At 40.1% G+C, this 11667-nt stretch overlaps 1 protein-coding gene across 1 annotated transcript in view; it reads left to right on the forward strand.

The window, feature by feature from the left end:
• The first annotated feature begins 124 nt into the window (after positions 1-124).
• The window catches only part of GFPT2 (glutamine-fructose-6-phosphate transaminase 2), a 12751-nt gene continuing 1208 nt past the window's right edge, over positions 125-11667 (forward strand). The window contains exons 1-17 of the mRNA XM_035896698.1: positions 125-203; positions 466-573; positions 1207-1305; positions 2166-2291; positions 2830-2888; positions 3412-3546; positions 5002-5063; positions 6705-6784; positions 7070-7187; positions 7835-7998; positions 8556-8651; positions 8756-8853; positions 9197-9317; positions 9634-9791; positions 9928-10042; positions 10668-10795; positions 11496-11663. Of these exons, the coding sequence (XP_035752591.1) occupies positions 125-203; positions 466-573; positions 1207-1305; positions 2166-2291; positions 2830-2888; positions 3412-3546; positions 5002-5063; positions 6705-6784; positions 7070-7187; positions 7835-7998; positions 8556-8651; positions 8756-8853; positions 9197-9317; positions 9634-9791; positions 9928-10042; positions 10668-10795; positions 11496-11663 (1914 nt within the window). The remainder of the gene's footprint in view (positions 204-465; positions 574-1206; positions 1306-2165; positions 2292-2829; positions 2889-3411; positions 3547-5001; positions 5064-6704; positions 6785-7069; positions 7188-7834; positions 7999-8555; positions 8652-8755; positions 8854-9196; positions 9318-9633; positions 9792-9927; positions 10043-10667; positions 10796-11495; positions 11664-11667) is intronic.

An 11667-nucleotide genomic window follows, 5' to 3' on the forward strand; every position in this document is an offset into this window, starting at 1 on the left:
GAGTACCTCCCCGTGGGTATTTAAGGCCATGACTTTGATTACAAAAGTCTCCTTGTGTTAGTGCTGGTGAATATATTCCTTCTTTGAATGTCTGGTTTTAGATCTGGATATGAAATAGATCACGATGTTCCCATTTTCAGCTGTGGTTTTCATGAAAAGTAAGATTTTTCTTTTTTTAAGCTCTCTCAGCTGTTTAACTCTTGGTGGGTAACACGAAGAGAGCGAACCTGGCCAGGACAGCGTTTGTGTTTGCGTGGCAGAAATAAAGGTCCGGATTCCTTTGTGTTTGAACTCTCTCCATTTAAAAACCCAGTAGGAAGAATTGTCCTAAAGGGGAGGTAGGGTACCCCTAGGACCTCTCTCTGATGCTAGTTTTAAAGGGTTTTAAATTGAGTCTGAAGGGATACAAACTCTAAAAAAATATTTGCTTCTCTTTCTCCCCCTTCCCCTGTTCTCTTTAAATAGGAATTTTTGCTTATCTAAACTACAGAGTGCCTCGGACTCGGAAGGAGATATTTGAAACCCTGATAAAAGGGTTACAGAGGCTGGAATACAGAGGATATGACTCTGCAGGTATGTGAACTAACTCAACAAATTAATTTTAGCAACCTATGTGACTTTTTGGGTGCTTTCAACTTCTATGTGTTGGATTTATCTTCTTTTTGTCCTGGAGATTGAAAGATCAGAACTAACAACAGTGATGATTGGGTTTTCTTCTTCAGCTTTTTCTCAGGACTTTAAATTGTGTGTTTAGCTTTGTAATCAGATGGTGGTTGAGGTTTAGTACACAGAAGCAAAAGCAAACAGGGTGTGAGGAAGATGGCCTCCATACAGGGCCATGTAGATTGTGCCTCAGCATTTTTTGTGCGTGTGAGTCCCAGTGAAAGGATGAAGAAGATTAAACTTGTCTTAAATTTGAGTTGGGTCATGAGTTGGGTCATTTCATTGGGCAAAATATATCGGTCTGTCCTCAAGCAAAATTTGAGATGGCTCATGTGTGCTTTCATCTGTGCAGTGGATATAGACTTCATCTAGTTTGATTTGAACATACTACAGGTCTAGTGACAGACTTGAAGTATATCCCATTGCAGGATAACTTTAAAATAATTGTTTCACTAGTGTGTGTTTGTCTGTGCTTTCTTTTCCTTTTTCGCGTGGTGTATTTCATGCTTTAAATAACACTTGTGACTGTTTCCTGTACTGTAGGAGTGGCAATTGATGGAAGTAATAATGAAGATAAAGAACGGTTCATCAAACTTGTTAAGAAAAGAGGAAAAGTAAAGGCACTGGAAGAAGAATTGTACAGTAGGTGTCTTAAAAAATTACCCCTTTACTTTGGCCTCCCAGTCAGATAATATCTGCATCTCAGCAGAAAGTCAGACCATGAAATTACAGTTACGATTTTGTACCAGAAATAACTGTGTTGTGTAATCCAATGGCAGCTAAATTGTTTGTGCCCCTCCAAATCCGCACTTGAAAAGCGAGCTGATCTTTAGGTCTAGCGTTGTGAAATTATCGGTCTATTCTCCTCTCTTCTGGTTGCTTCTTTGTTCAAGACCTGGGCTCCCTTGGTGCTTTAAGCACTGGAAGGGGCTGCCCAGGGAAGGGGTCGAGTCCCCACCCCTGGGGGGGATTTAAAAGCCGGGCAGACGCGGTGCTGAGGGACAGGGTTTAGTGGTGGGATGGCAGGGGTAGGGGAACGGTTGGACTGGGGGAGCTTAAAGGGCTTTTCCAACCCAAACAATTCTGTGATTTACTCAGATGGTTTCTGTGCTTGGTAGCTGAAACATCGGAACATGGACTCTGGACAGACGCTCTTATGAGCGTTTAAGCATCTGGCTGTCGTCACAATCTGCTTTGTGCAGTGCTTCCATCTGTGAAGAATTGAAGTTGTGTTTTAGTACGTTTACATTATAATATGTAGTAATGTGGTCTGTTAGCTTAGCTGTTCGTATTGGCTGAAAAAGTTCAAGGCAGCGTGATTAAAACTTCATTTGCCAAGACTTGAGCAATCTGAAGCGTAATGTCAAGAAAGCAAATGGTTTAAAAGAAAGCCAGAAGATGACTTTTAGATTTTTGCCTGTAGGAATTATCTTAGTGTTTTACTAGTTGTGTGCGTGAGACTCAACTGTAAATATTCAGTAAACTGAATTTCTTGTGTATAGAACAAGATGACCTGGATGCAAAAGCAGATTTTGAAACACATTTTGGAATTGCTCATACTCGCTGGGCGACCCATGGAATACCAAGTGCAATAAACAGTCACCCTCAGAGATCAGATAAAAGGAATGGTATGTAATCTCTGGAATCTGAAATGGTTGAACCCGCATAGTACCTATGTACTCTCTTCTTACTAGTGTTACGGTATCTATTTTGTATACCAGGGCTAAGCTATTGCTGCTCAATCTAGACACTTTTACAATAAAATAGCCTCTTCTGAGGCTAAAGTAACACTGTAGAGATGAGTGAGATCTGTTTTCTGAAAATTGAGGCAAGTTAGTCAAAGGGCAACATTCTTGTTTTAAAAGGTAAGTGCATCAGTATTGTCTGGGCTGGAAGGAGGGGATTTCATATCACTTTTCACTTGAGAAGGCTTGGTGCTGTTCTGCTGGGCGTAGCTTAAAATTGTCTTGGTGATGCGGAACAACCTTTGGATGCCTTCAGAATTTGTAAGCTTCTGCTTTCTGTTGCCCATGTTATGATAAACTGTAGGTCTAAAAGATATAGCAGGTAGTTTCTAGTGTGCTTTTTTCCCTCTAATTTTGTGTTCGGAGTTAAATATCTTAATTTTCCATTACTGATGTGTATATTTATATTTTTTTCTTTTAGAATTTGTTGTTATCCATAATGGAATCATCACAAATTATAAAGACCTGCGAAAATTTCTGGTGAGTCTGTGGCAACTTGATTTTAAAACTAGAAAGTGAATGTCCCACTGTCTACTGTCAGATCTTCCGTGACTTTGTTGGAAACCAAATTCAAGTTTCTTGAGATCATCTATAAAATAGTAGCATGAAGGAGTCTGCCTAATACAGGAGGAGGTGAAGTGGAGCTGGTGAAATGCAGTATGTTCTTGTAATCCTAAATGCAAAGTACTTATGAGTAGAGTGGCAATTTGTGCTCGAGTTGTTTGAGAGGGTGTGTGGAGCGGGCTCCCTCCTGTCTCTTGTTGCGTGATAGATGCTGAGCAAGTCTTACCACATCTTATTACAGCATTTCTGAAAGAGAAAGCTATGACAGGCTAAGCCTTTACATTTTATAGTCCATAGTGATATTTATCCACTGGTCCAGTGTAGTGCTCCAAGCAGTCTGTCTTACTGTGCGGTTTCTGATGGGAGACAGCTGAAAGGCTTGTCAGTGTTTCTTGCCTGAGGATGGAGACAGTTTTTACTCTTCTATATGATATTTCAGGAGAGCAAAGGCTACGAATTCGAATCTGAAACGGATACAGAAACAATCCCCAAATTGATCAAATACATGTATGACAACAGAGAGAGTGAGGACACCAGTTTTTCAGCCTTGGTGGAAAGAGTTATTCAACAGTTGGTAAGTGGGAAGTCCCTTTTTTTCCTGTATAAGCTGTTTGTGGGGTTCCTTAGTATTCTGCATTTATACATTTAGATCCTCAGCCAAGAGTCCTTGGAAGGTGATTCAAATAATGCTTTTTGGCCTCTAAACAATGCTTAATAGACCAAGAAATTAGATTAAAATTTTAGAAACTTCAAAGGCTTTTCAATGGTAAATTTTTAAATTGCATTAGCGGCAGGTTGGTTTTTTATGTGTGGTTTTGCTTTTCTCTTTTTAAAGCAAGAGGTTATCACAGTTTTTTAAGGAAGCAGCTTAATTAAAAAAAATCGTAGGAGCCTCTGGGGGCTGAAATGTCTCATAAAGGGCAGTGTGTTCTTAAAGGCTATTCTGATCTTGCTGAAACACTGCTGTGATTCAGGTTCGTCTAACAGTATGCCTTGGCCCCCACGTTTGGAAGTAGATCTAACGAGCTGTACTGATTCATGGTGTAGCTGCTTCCCAAGCTGCGGAGTGGGAATCTACTGTTACTTAGTATGTGAATGCTTAAAAACTTCGATAGATGCATTGCGAGCTTGGAGAAAGCTTGCTTTGTTTCCTTCCCCAGCCTCTGGGCAGATGTTTTCCCTCCCCTTCCTGCAGCTTCTTAGGGCTTTTTCACCTCCCCTTTCTGCTCTCTAAAGCAGCTCTGTAGGGTTGCCCTAGGGCTGCAATACACACCAGGTAAGGGCCCGTATGGGTGGTGTGGTCCCCTAGTTGAGGGGAAGGGTGGGCGGCTTCACCTGACCGCAGAGCAGCCTCAGGCTGGAGTTCCTGCGAGAGGAGCGGATGTCACCACCTCTCCTGTTTGCAAGGTCGGGGGGCTTTTGCTCCTGCTTTTGGCGAACTCCTCAAGTTTGCAAGCTGTGTTAATACTCTAGGGCGTATAGATTGTGTGTTCCTGGTTTTGTTCTTTCTTTTTTTTGGAAATACTTCAGTGAGAATTTGCTGCTTAAACTAGAAGTAGCAATTAAAATTGTAGCTTAAAATGCAGCTATGTGCATATTCCTTCTAAAAGTTAACTGTCTAACGGTCTTCATATTGATTATGAGTAACATCTCGGAGATTTTCTTAACCCTTGCATTGCACTTAACCCTTGCTTTGGAAGGTATTGCTTTTATTTATAAAGAGAGGCCAAGTGCTCGCTTCCTGATCTTACAGCTGTTGCACTGTAAGTGCACTTTAGCTTGTTCCGCTCTGTGACCAATTCCTTTAAAGGTGCAGTCTGCCCTCCAGGAAGAGATTCCTGATAGTAGTAAAGAGCTTTCCTTCACAGCCTCCTCAGGAAGAGGGGCCCCAGTTTAATGAGATGCAACTAATTGAGATGGGGGTTGGACTAGATGACCTCTAGGGGTCCCTTCCAACCCAAAACATTCTATGATTCTATGAGATAAGTTGTTTAGGATTCTTTTTCTCTTCTGTTTGCATTGTTTCCAGGAAGGTGCTTTTGCATTGGTTTTCAAGAGCATTCATTACCCAGGTGAAGCTGTTGCTACCAGGTTAGTAAAAGTCCATTTTATACATAAGTAATGCTTTTTTTGGTTAAAAAAACCCCAAACAACACGCTAATGTCTCTTAAAAAAAAAAACAAAAAAACAAAAAAAAACAACAAACACAAAACCCCAAACCACCCTCAAATACTGATGTTTAAAGTGCTTAATTAACCAAAACTCAGAAGGTAGATACCTGCACTAGTGGCATTTTTACGAAGGGTTGGACTAGATGATCTCCCGAGGTCCCTTCCCACCCTTGCCATTCTGTGATTCTGTGAAGTACAGTAAAGCTCTGCTGAGCATCTCTTCAACCAACTATTAAATAAACTTAATTTGAGCTGTACTGACTGCAGGTCACAGAATTACCAGAGGCTTGTGTTGATTCCCTACAATCTTTAACTTGATTTTGTGTAATAAATTAGATGTGACTACTCACTTTTTGAGGATGCAAAGACTGCAGTGAAAGGTAATCAGGTGATGTTTTCTCGCTTCATGCAAATACACTTTTGGCTGGAGATTGTCCAAGTGAACGCTCAGAAGAATGTACTGCCGGCAAAGTCATTCTCATAGCCTGTCCCTTGTCTGTTCTAGTGTGTTGGTAAAGCAGCTCAGCATATCCTCTGTTTCTGAAGTTGTATTAAGAGTGTGCTAATATTTCTCCTATATCAAAAAGGGGAGGGAAAGGGTATGGTTCAATTTTACTTCACATTCAATAAAGACTGGGCGAAGTATGCTCAGGTTGCCTAAAAAGCTGTCATACTAGTAGGTAATAAAAATAGCCTTCTATAGCTGTCACAGCATTTATGTTTTTTTTTTTTTTTTTTTTTTCCTGTGTAAGTCTACTTTTGTGACTTGGGAAACAACTTTCAGGAAATGTAAAGATACTAAAGTAGCAAGTGAAATAGCAGTGGGAATAAAGACTGTTTTATACTGCAACCAAAATGCTCGTTGCTTCTGTGGTCTAAAATATGACTATATTAAAATTGTGAAAAAGCCAGCTGTACCATCACTATAACTGGAGAACATCTTCTGAAATGAACTATTTTATATGTGGTTCAGGTTTGGGTTTTTAGGAGTGAGGGGATTAAGAGAAGCTAAACTTGTAATCTGAGGTGCCGGGAGGGGGTGAATTGCTCTCTTTATTCCTGTGAGATTTTTTAATAAGCTCTTCAATGTGGCATGTGATCCATATAATTAAAAAATGATCTTAATATTCTGCAGTTTCAGAGGTGCAGTTGACATTTCTGAGTTTAAAAGGCCAAAGGGTAGAACGATATTTCAGTAGTGAAGAGTGCTGGAGCTTATTGCTGGCTCACTTCAGAGGCAGAGTAAGCTTTGTTTAAAAATGGTACTCAAATTGCTGCCTGTGCTAAGCTGTTTCGTGGAGGAAAACAGCTATTTCATATACATTTTCATCTACCTGTGTGGTATATGGCACGTATTTGTATAATAATACTTGGCAAAGCTTACAGAAACAAAGCAGGTTAATATAACTCCTGCCATGTAATGGCTTTTAGGATTGGGGTTGAGGAGGATCCTCCTATTTAGGAGGCTAGATGGGATATTGTCTTTCAAGCTCACACATGTCCTTTGACTCTTCTTCTTTGCACCTTTCTCTTGGTAAACTTGCATGTTTTCCCTTTGTAGGAGAGGGAGTCCTTTGCTCATTGGGGTTAGGAGCAAGTACAAGCTCTCCACTGAACAGATTCCTGTCTTATATAGAACGTGTAAGTTGATAAATCCAATTACGTTATTTAAGAGCTAAAATTATTGTTACTTTATGAGTAGAAATCAGGTTAATTGGTCTTTGTACTATGAAACTACCAGCTGATGTGCCAAATAGCTGCTTAGCTGAAGGTATTCTATCTTTATACTACTGAATGCATAGGTCATGTAAAAGTCCCATCCCCCAAAACACTTCTGTAACTGTGAAACCTTGAACCTGTATAGTCTATAATCTTTAACTTCAACGGATAGATTTTTGCATTTCAAGTGTCTCATTTCTTTAATAGGCAACATTGAGAATGTGAAGAACATATGCAATTCGCGAGTGAAAAGACTGGACAGCTCTACCTGCCTTCATGCTGTTGGGGATAAGGCAGTAGAATTTTTCTTTGCTTCAGATGCAAGGTAGTAAAAGTACTTAAATGCTTCTCAAAATACTGTTTTTGTTTAGGACAGCTGTCTTGCTGCTGTACAATTGTTTTCTGATAGGATAGCTTCTAATCCAGGTAACTTCAGAAAGCCCACAGGTACTTGAGAAATGTGGAGGCTTGACATCAGCGTTTGAATTGTAAATATCTGCCAATTACTAACATGAGTGTAAAATAAGTCCAGTGTAGGAAGATAAGTTGGGTACAGATAGACATTATCAGCCCAGTATTTGGGCAGACTATAGGTTAGTCTGGGTTTTGGCATTTTAATCTAGCTATCAGAGGAGGAAACGGTGGTGTCGTTCAAACTTAGCAGGAACCTGGACTTCAGGTACACATTTAGGGGTTCATCAGGGACCCTGGGAGGCAAGATCAGATCAGCGGGAGCTTGCTGATACGAGATGCCATGGTTCCCAAGCCTTCTGCTCCAGGTTCCTGTGAGAGTGCAGGAGGAGCACCAGATGGAGCCATTTCCTTTAAGATGGCTCTATCTGTAGTCATGTCCAAAAGGAAGATAGAAAGGGGGGCTGGAAGCACTGTGTGGCATACTAAATTGCTTTGAGGAGTGCTGCTACCAACTCTTACTGATGTGTCAGGTTTGTCTTGCTTCTGTTTTTTCTGTAGTGCTATCATTGAGCACACCAACAGGGTAATTTTCTTAGAAGATGATGACATCGCAGCAGTAACTGATGGGAAGCTTTCAATTCACCGTCTCAAGCGTTCAGCTAGTGATGATCCTTCCCGGGCCATCCAAACCTTGCAGATGGAACTGCAGCAAATCATGAAGGGTGGGTCGAAACATCTGTAAACAAGTATCATCAAAGATGGATAGTTACTGACTGTTTGTGTAGTAGATGAGGCAGAAAACTGCTCATTTGTTTTGGAAATGACCTGATATTTAGGCTGTTTGTACTGGGAGCTGGCAATTCCAAGCTTTAAGACCAGGGGAAGATGGGTAGTATGGGACCCTACCCGTTTTTAGCCTTGGGAAAGTCCTAGATACTTCTGTTCATCTCAATATTTGGTGAAGATATAACTAATGTTAACATGTTGTTGTGGTTGTTGGCAAACTTTGTAAACTAAGAGCTGAAGTGGAATAGAGAAGTTTCTTTAAAAAGTAATTCAGATACCTTGTTAGCGTTGGGAAATGAAACCAACCTAATAGAAAGAACTACCAATCCCTTCTTTCTTCTCGCCTATTCCTAAGCATTTGTTTAAACTAACAAAGTCAACTTAAATTAGCTTGCTACCAGAGGTCATCTTAAAAGTTCTGTTTGTAACTCTAATAGACTTCAAATAACAAACCACGTACCTAAGCGTTGCCATGTCATGTCTTTCTAAACAGGTAACTTCAGTGCATTCATGCAAAAGGAAATTTTTGAACAACCGGAATCAGTTGTCAATACAATGAGAGGCCGGGTGAATTTCGAGAGCAGCACAGGTAACTCGGAACAGGGGTTCAAGCTGCACTAAGCCTGCAGATTTTGAACATATTAACTAGAAAATAAAATACACCATTGATACATGCTTTTTGTTTGTTTACAGTTCTGCTGGGGGGGTTGAAGGATCATTTGAAAGAAATCAGAAGATGCCGAAGACTGATCATTATTGGCTGTGGGACCAGTTACCATGCTGCGGTAGCTGTATGTTCTGCCTTAGCTGAAATGCATACGTAACTCCTAGTTGCTGGGTTTTTAGACAACAGCTCTTTATCTCCTTTTTCTTCTGTACCTCAAACTTTGCCTTTCATTGAGGGGTCTTGTCCTTTTATTTCATTTTCCTTCATGCCATGTTCTTCATTAATGCTCCAATTCTGTTACCTACCATGCTAGAAAATAACTTTTTTCACCTTGGTTTTTAAAGCTCAATGAGCTGTAATTACCAATTTTTGTAATAAGAATACATTTAGATTATCTCTGACTCTTAAGATGTCAAGACTTTTGTGGGTGGCAATATTAACAAAAATTGTGTGCTGCTTGAATACAGACTCGGCAAGTACTGGAAGAATTGACCGAATTGCCAGTGATGGTGGAACTTGCTAGTGACTTCCTGGATAGAAACACACCTGTATTCAGAGATGACGTCTGCTTCTTCATAAGTCAGTCAGGTGAGCTGCATTTACTGTTTGCCTTCAGTTGATTCAAAACTGTAGAAAAAAATTTTGAAAAGCCACTGATTTATGACTTTCTGCATGTCACAAAGGAGGAGGATGGCTAATGGGCCACACTTGTCTGGAATGAAAGTTTTTTCAGACGTGATTCAAATACATAGACAGTGAGTGAGCGCTGAAGGAGGGTTTTCAGTTGCATTTTGCATTGTGTGAGTGCGGATGCAGTTATTTAGAACACACTCTTGTAGAATTTTGCTTTTCAGGAATCATTACTATGCTGTCAACCTGAAGTCAAGATGTAAATGTTTTCCAGGTGAAACTGCAGACACGCTCATGGCCTTGAGGTATTGTAAAGAACGCCGTGCTCTGACAGTTGGCATCACAAACACAGTCGGAAGCTCGATATCCAGGGAGACTGATTGCGGTGTACATATCAATGCAGGACCTGAGATAGGTGTGGCAAGCACAAAGGTGATTCCTGTTCAGTGTTTGACTTTCATGCTTCACCCCTGTGGCATCCAATTAAAGATTTAATTGTAGCACTTCAAACTGAGATCATCGTAACTCTCTGCAGACTTAGCTGCTAAATGTTTTGTTTTGTCTGCAGGCTTATACCAGCCAATTTGTGTCTCTTGTAATGTTTGGCCTAATGATGTCTGAAGACCGAATTTCCTTGCAGAAAAGGAGACAGGAAATCATTAGTGGACTGAAATCATTGCCAGGTATATCGATATTCTATGTTTGAGGAGGATAGGGGATGTTGTTTAATTGGCAGTATTGTTCAATGGGCAGTATAAAATACTACTCAGGGATGTTTCTTTCTTACTTAAGTTTTGCTCTCCCCCTCTTCCTGAAAGGTAGACAATATAAGAAAAATGGGCTATTAGTTTCTGCACTAATTGCCACTTTACAAGTGCTCTTCCAAGAAACTTGGCAGGAAGATCAGAATTCTCATGGGTTGGGTTTTCTAATTACAATAAGGTGCTTTTGTGTGAGAAATATTACTTGATCTCCTAAACTGATGACTTGAAATTTCTAAAGCCTTTCACTTTAAATCGGGATAGATAAACTAATTCAAGGTGACTTTAAAATGGATGTTCACAAGTTCCTTTGAAATACAAATGGGATGTATGAGCACTGCTTAAACAATTGGTTGCTTTAAATTTGTTACTGTAAATAAGGCTGGAGAAAATACCCTTAAACTGCAGTCAAAGGTGCAAAGTTAATGGTTGAATTACATTGTGTATCTGTTCTAATAGATCATTGGAACATCCTACTACAAGCAAACTATTTTTTCCTATTAAAAAAGTTTTTTCTTTAAATGTGCTTTTTTGTGTGCCCTGACAGAGATGATTAAAGAAGTCTTGTCCTTGGATGAGAAGATACACGATTTGGCTCTTGAACTGTACAAACAAAGGTCACTGCTGGTGATGGGTCGTGGATATAATTATGCCACTTGTCTGGAAGGAGCTCTGGTAGGAACCTCTCAGTACTGTTGGGTGATATTTAAAATGAGCTTTTGTGGCTTCTGCAACATCATTTATTTCTGATATTTCATTACAACTTAATTCTGCTGCAGTAAAACTGCTACGTATAACTGAGAGCATTTAGTCCTGTTGGATTGAACACATACACAAGGTGAACCTGGATACAGTATCAGTTTCTTGTTTCTTTCACATAATAAATGCGGTGTTTAATGAGTCTATTTAAAAAACCAAGCAATTTAAAATGCTGAGCCATTTGAAAAGAACATCAGAAAAACAGAATGTGTGGACGATCAGATGAGATGCTCATGCAGAAAACACATAAATTATGTTCTGAACATTCTGGTGGAATGGACACATACCCATCTCTCAGAAGTTTGAAATGTTAAAGGTAGACTGCATTAGCCAAGGTTGTGCTGGGTGTTTGGTGCTTTAAGTTCCTGCCGATTACTCCATTTCTTTGTCCGCAAATGCGTGTGCAGGGGCAAGCTCTGCTTCCACCAGCAGCCTGCTGGAAACCCCAGTAGGGGGTAGCCTGTCTGTCTTCACCATTAACTGATCTTTGAAAATACCAACTCAATGCCACATGCCTGTATTTAAGTGGTGGATCTACAGCCTTGCTGTTTTACTTCTTGTGGCTTTTATTTGTCACCTGATTTCCTAGTAACTTGATGGAATTTGCTTCTTCCAGAAAATAAAAGAAATCACCTATATGCATTCTGAAGGTATCCTGGCTGGTGAGCTGAAACATGGGCCCTTAGCCCTAATAGATAAACAAATGCCCGTTATCATGGTGATAATGAAGGATCCTTGTTTCACCAAGTGCCAGAATGCTCTGCAGCAGGTCACTGCTCGACAGGTAA

This window comes from Egretta garzetta, unplaced genomic scaffold (genome assembly GCF_000687185.1).
Source record: "Egretta garzetta isolate BGI_Z169 unplaced genomic scaffold, ASM68718v1 scaffold26, whole genome shotgun sequence".
NCBI lineage: Eukaryota > Metazoa > Chordata > Aves > Pelecaniformes > Ardeidae > Egretta > Egretta garzetta.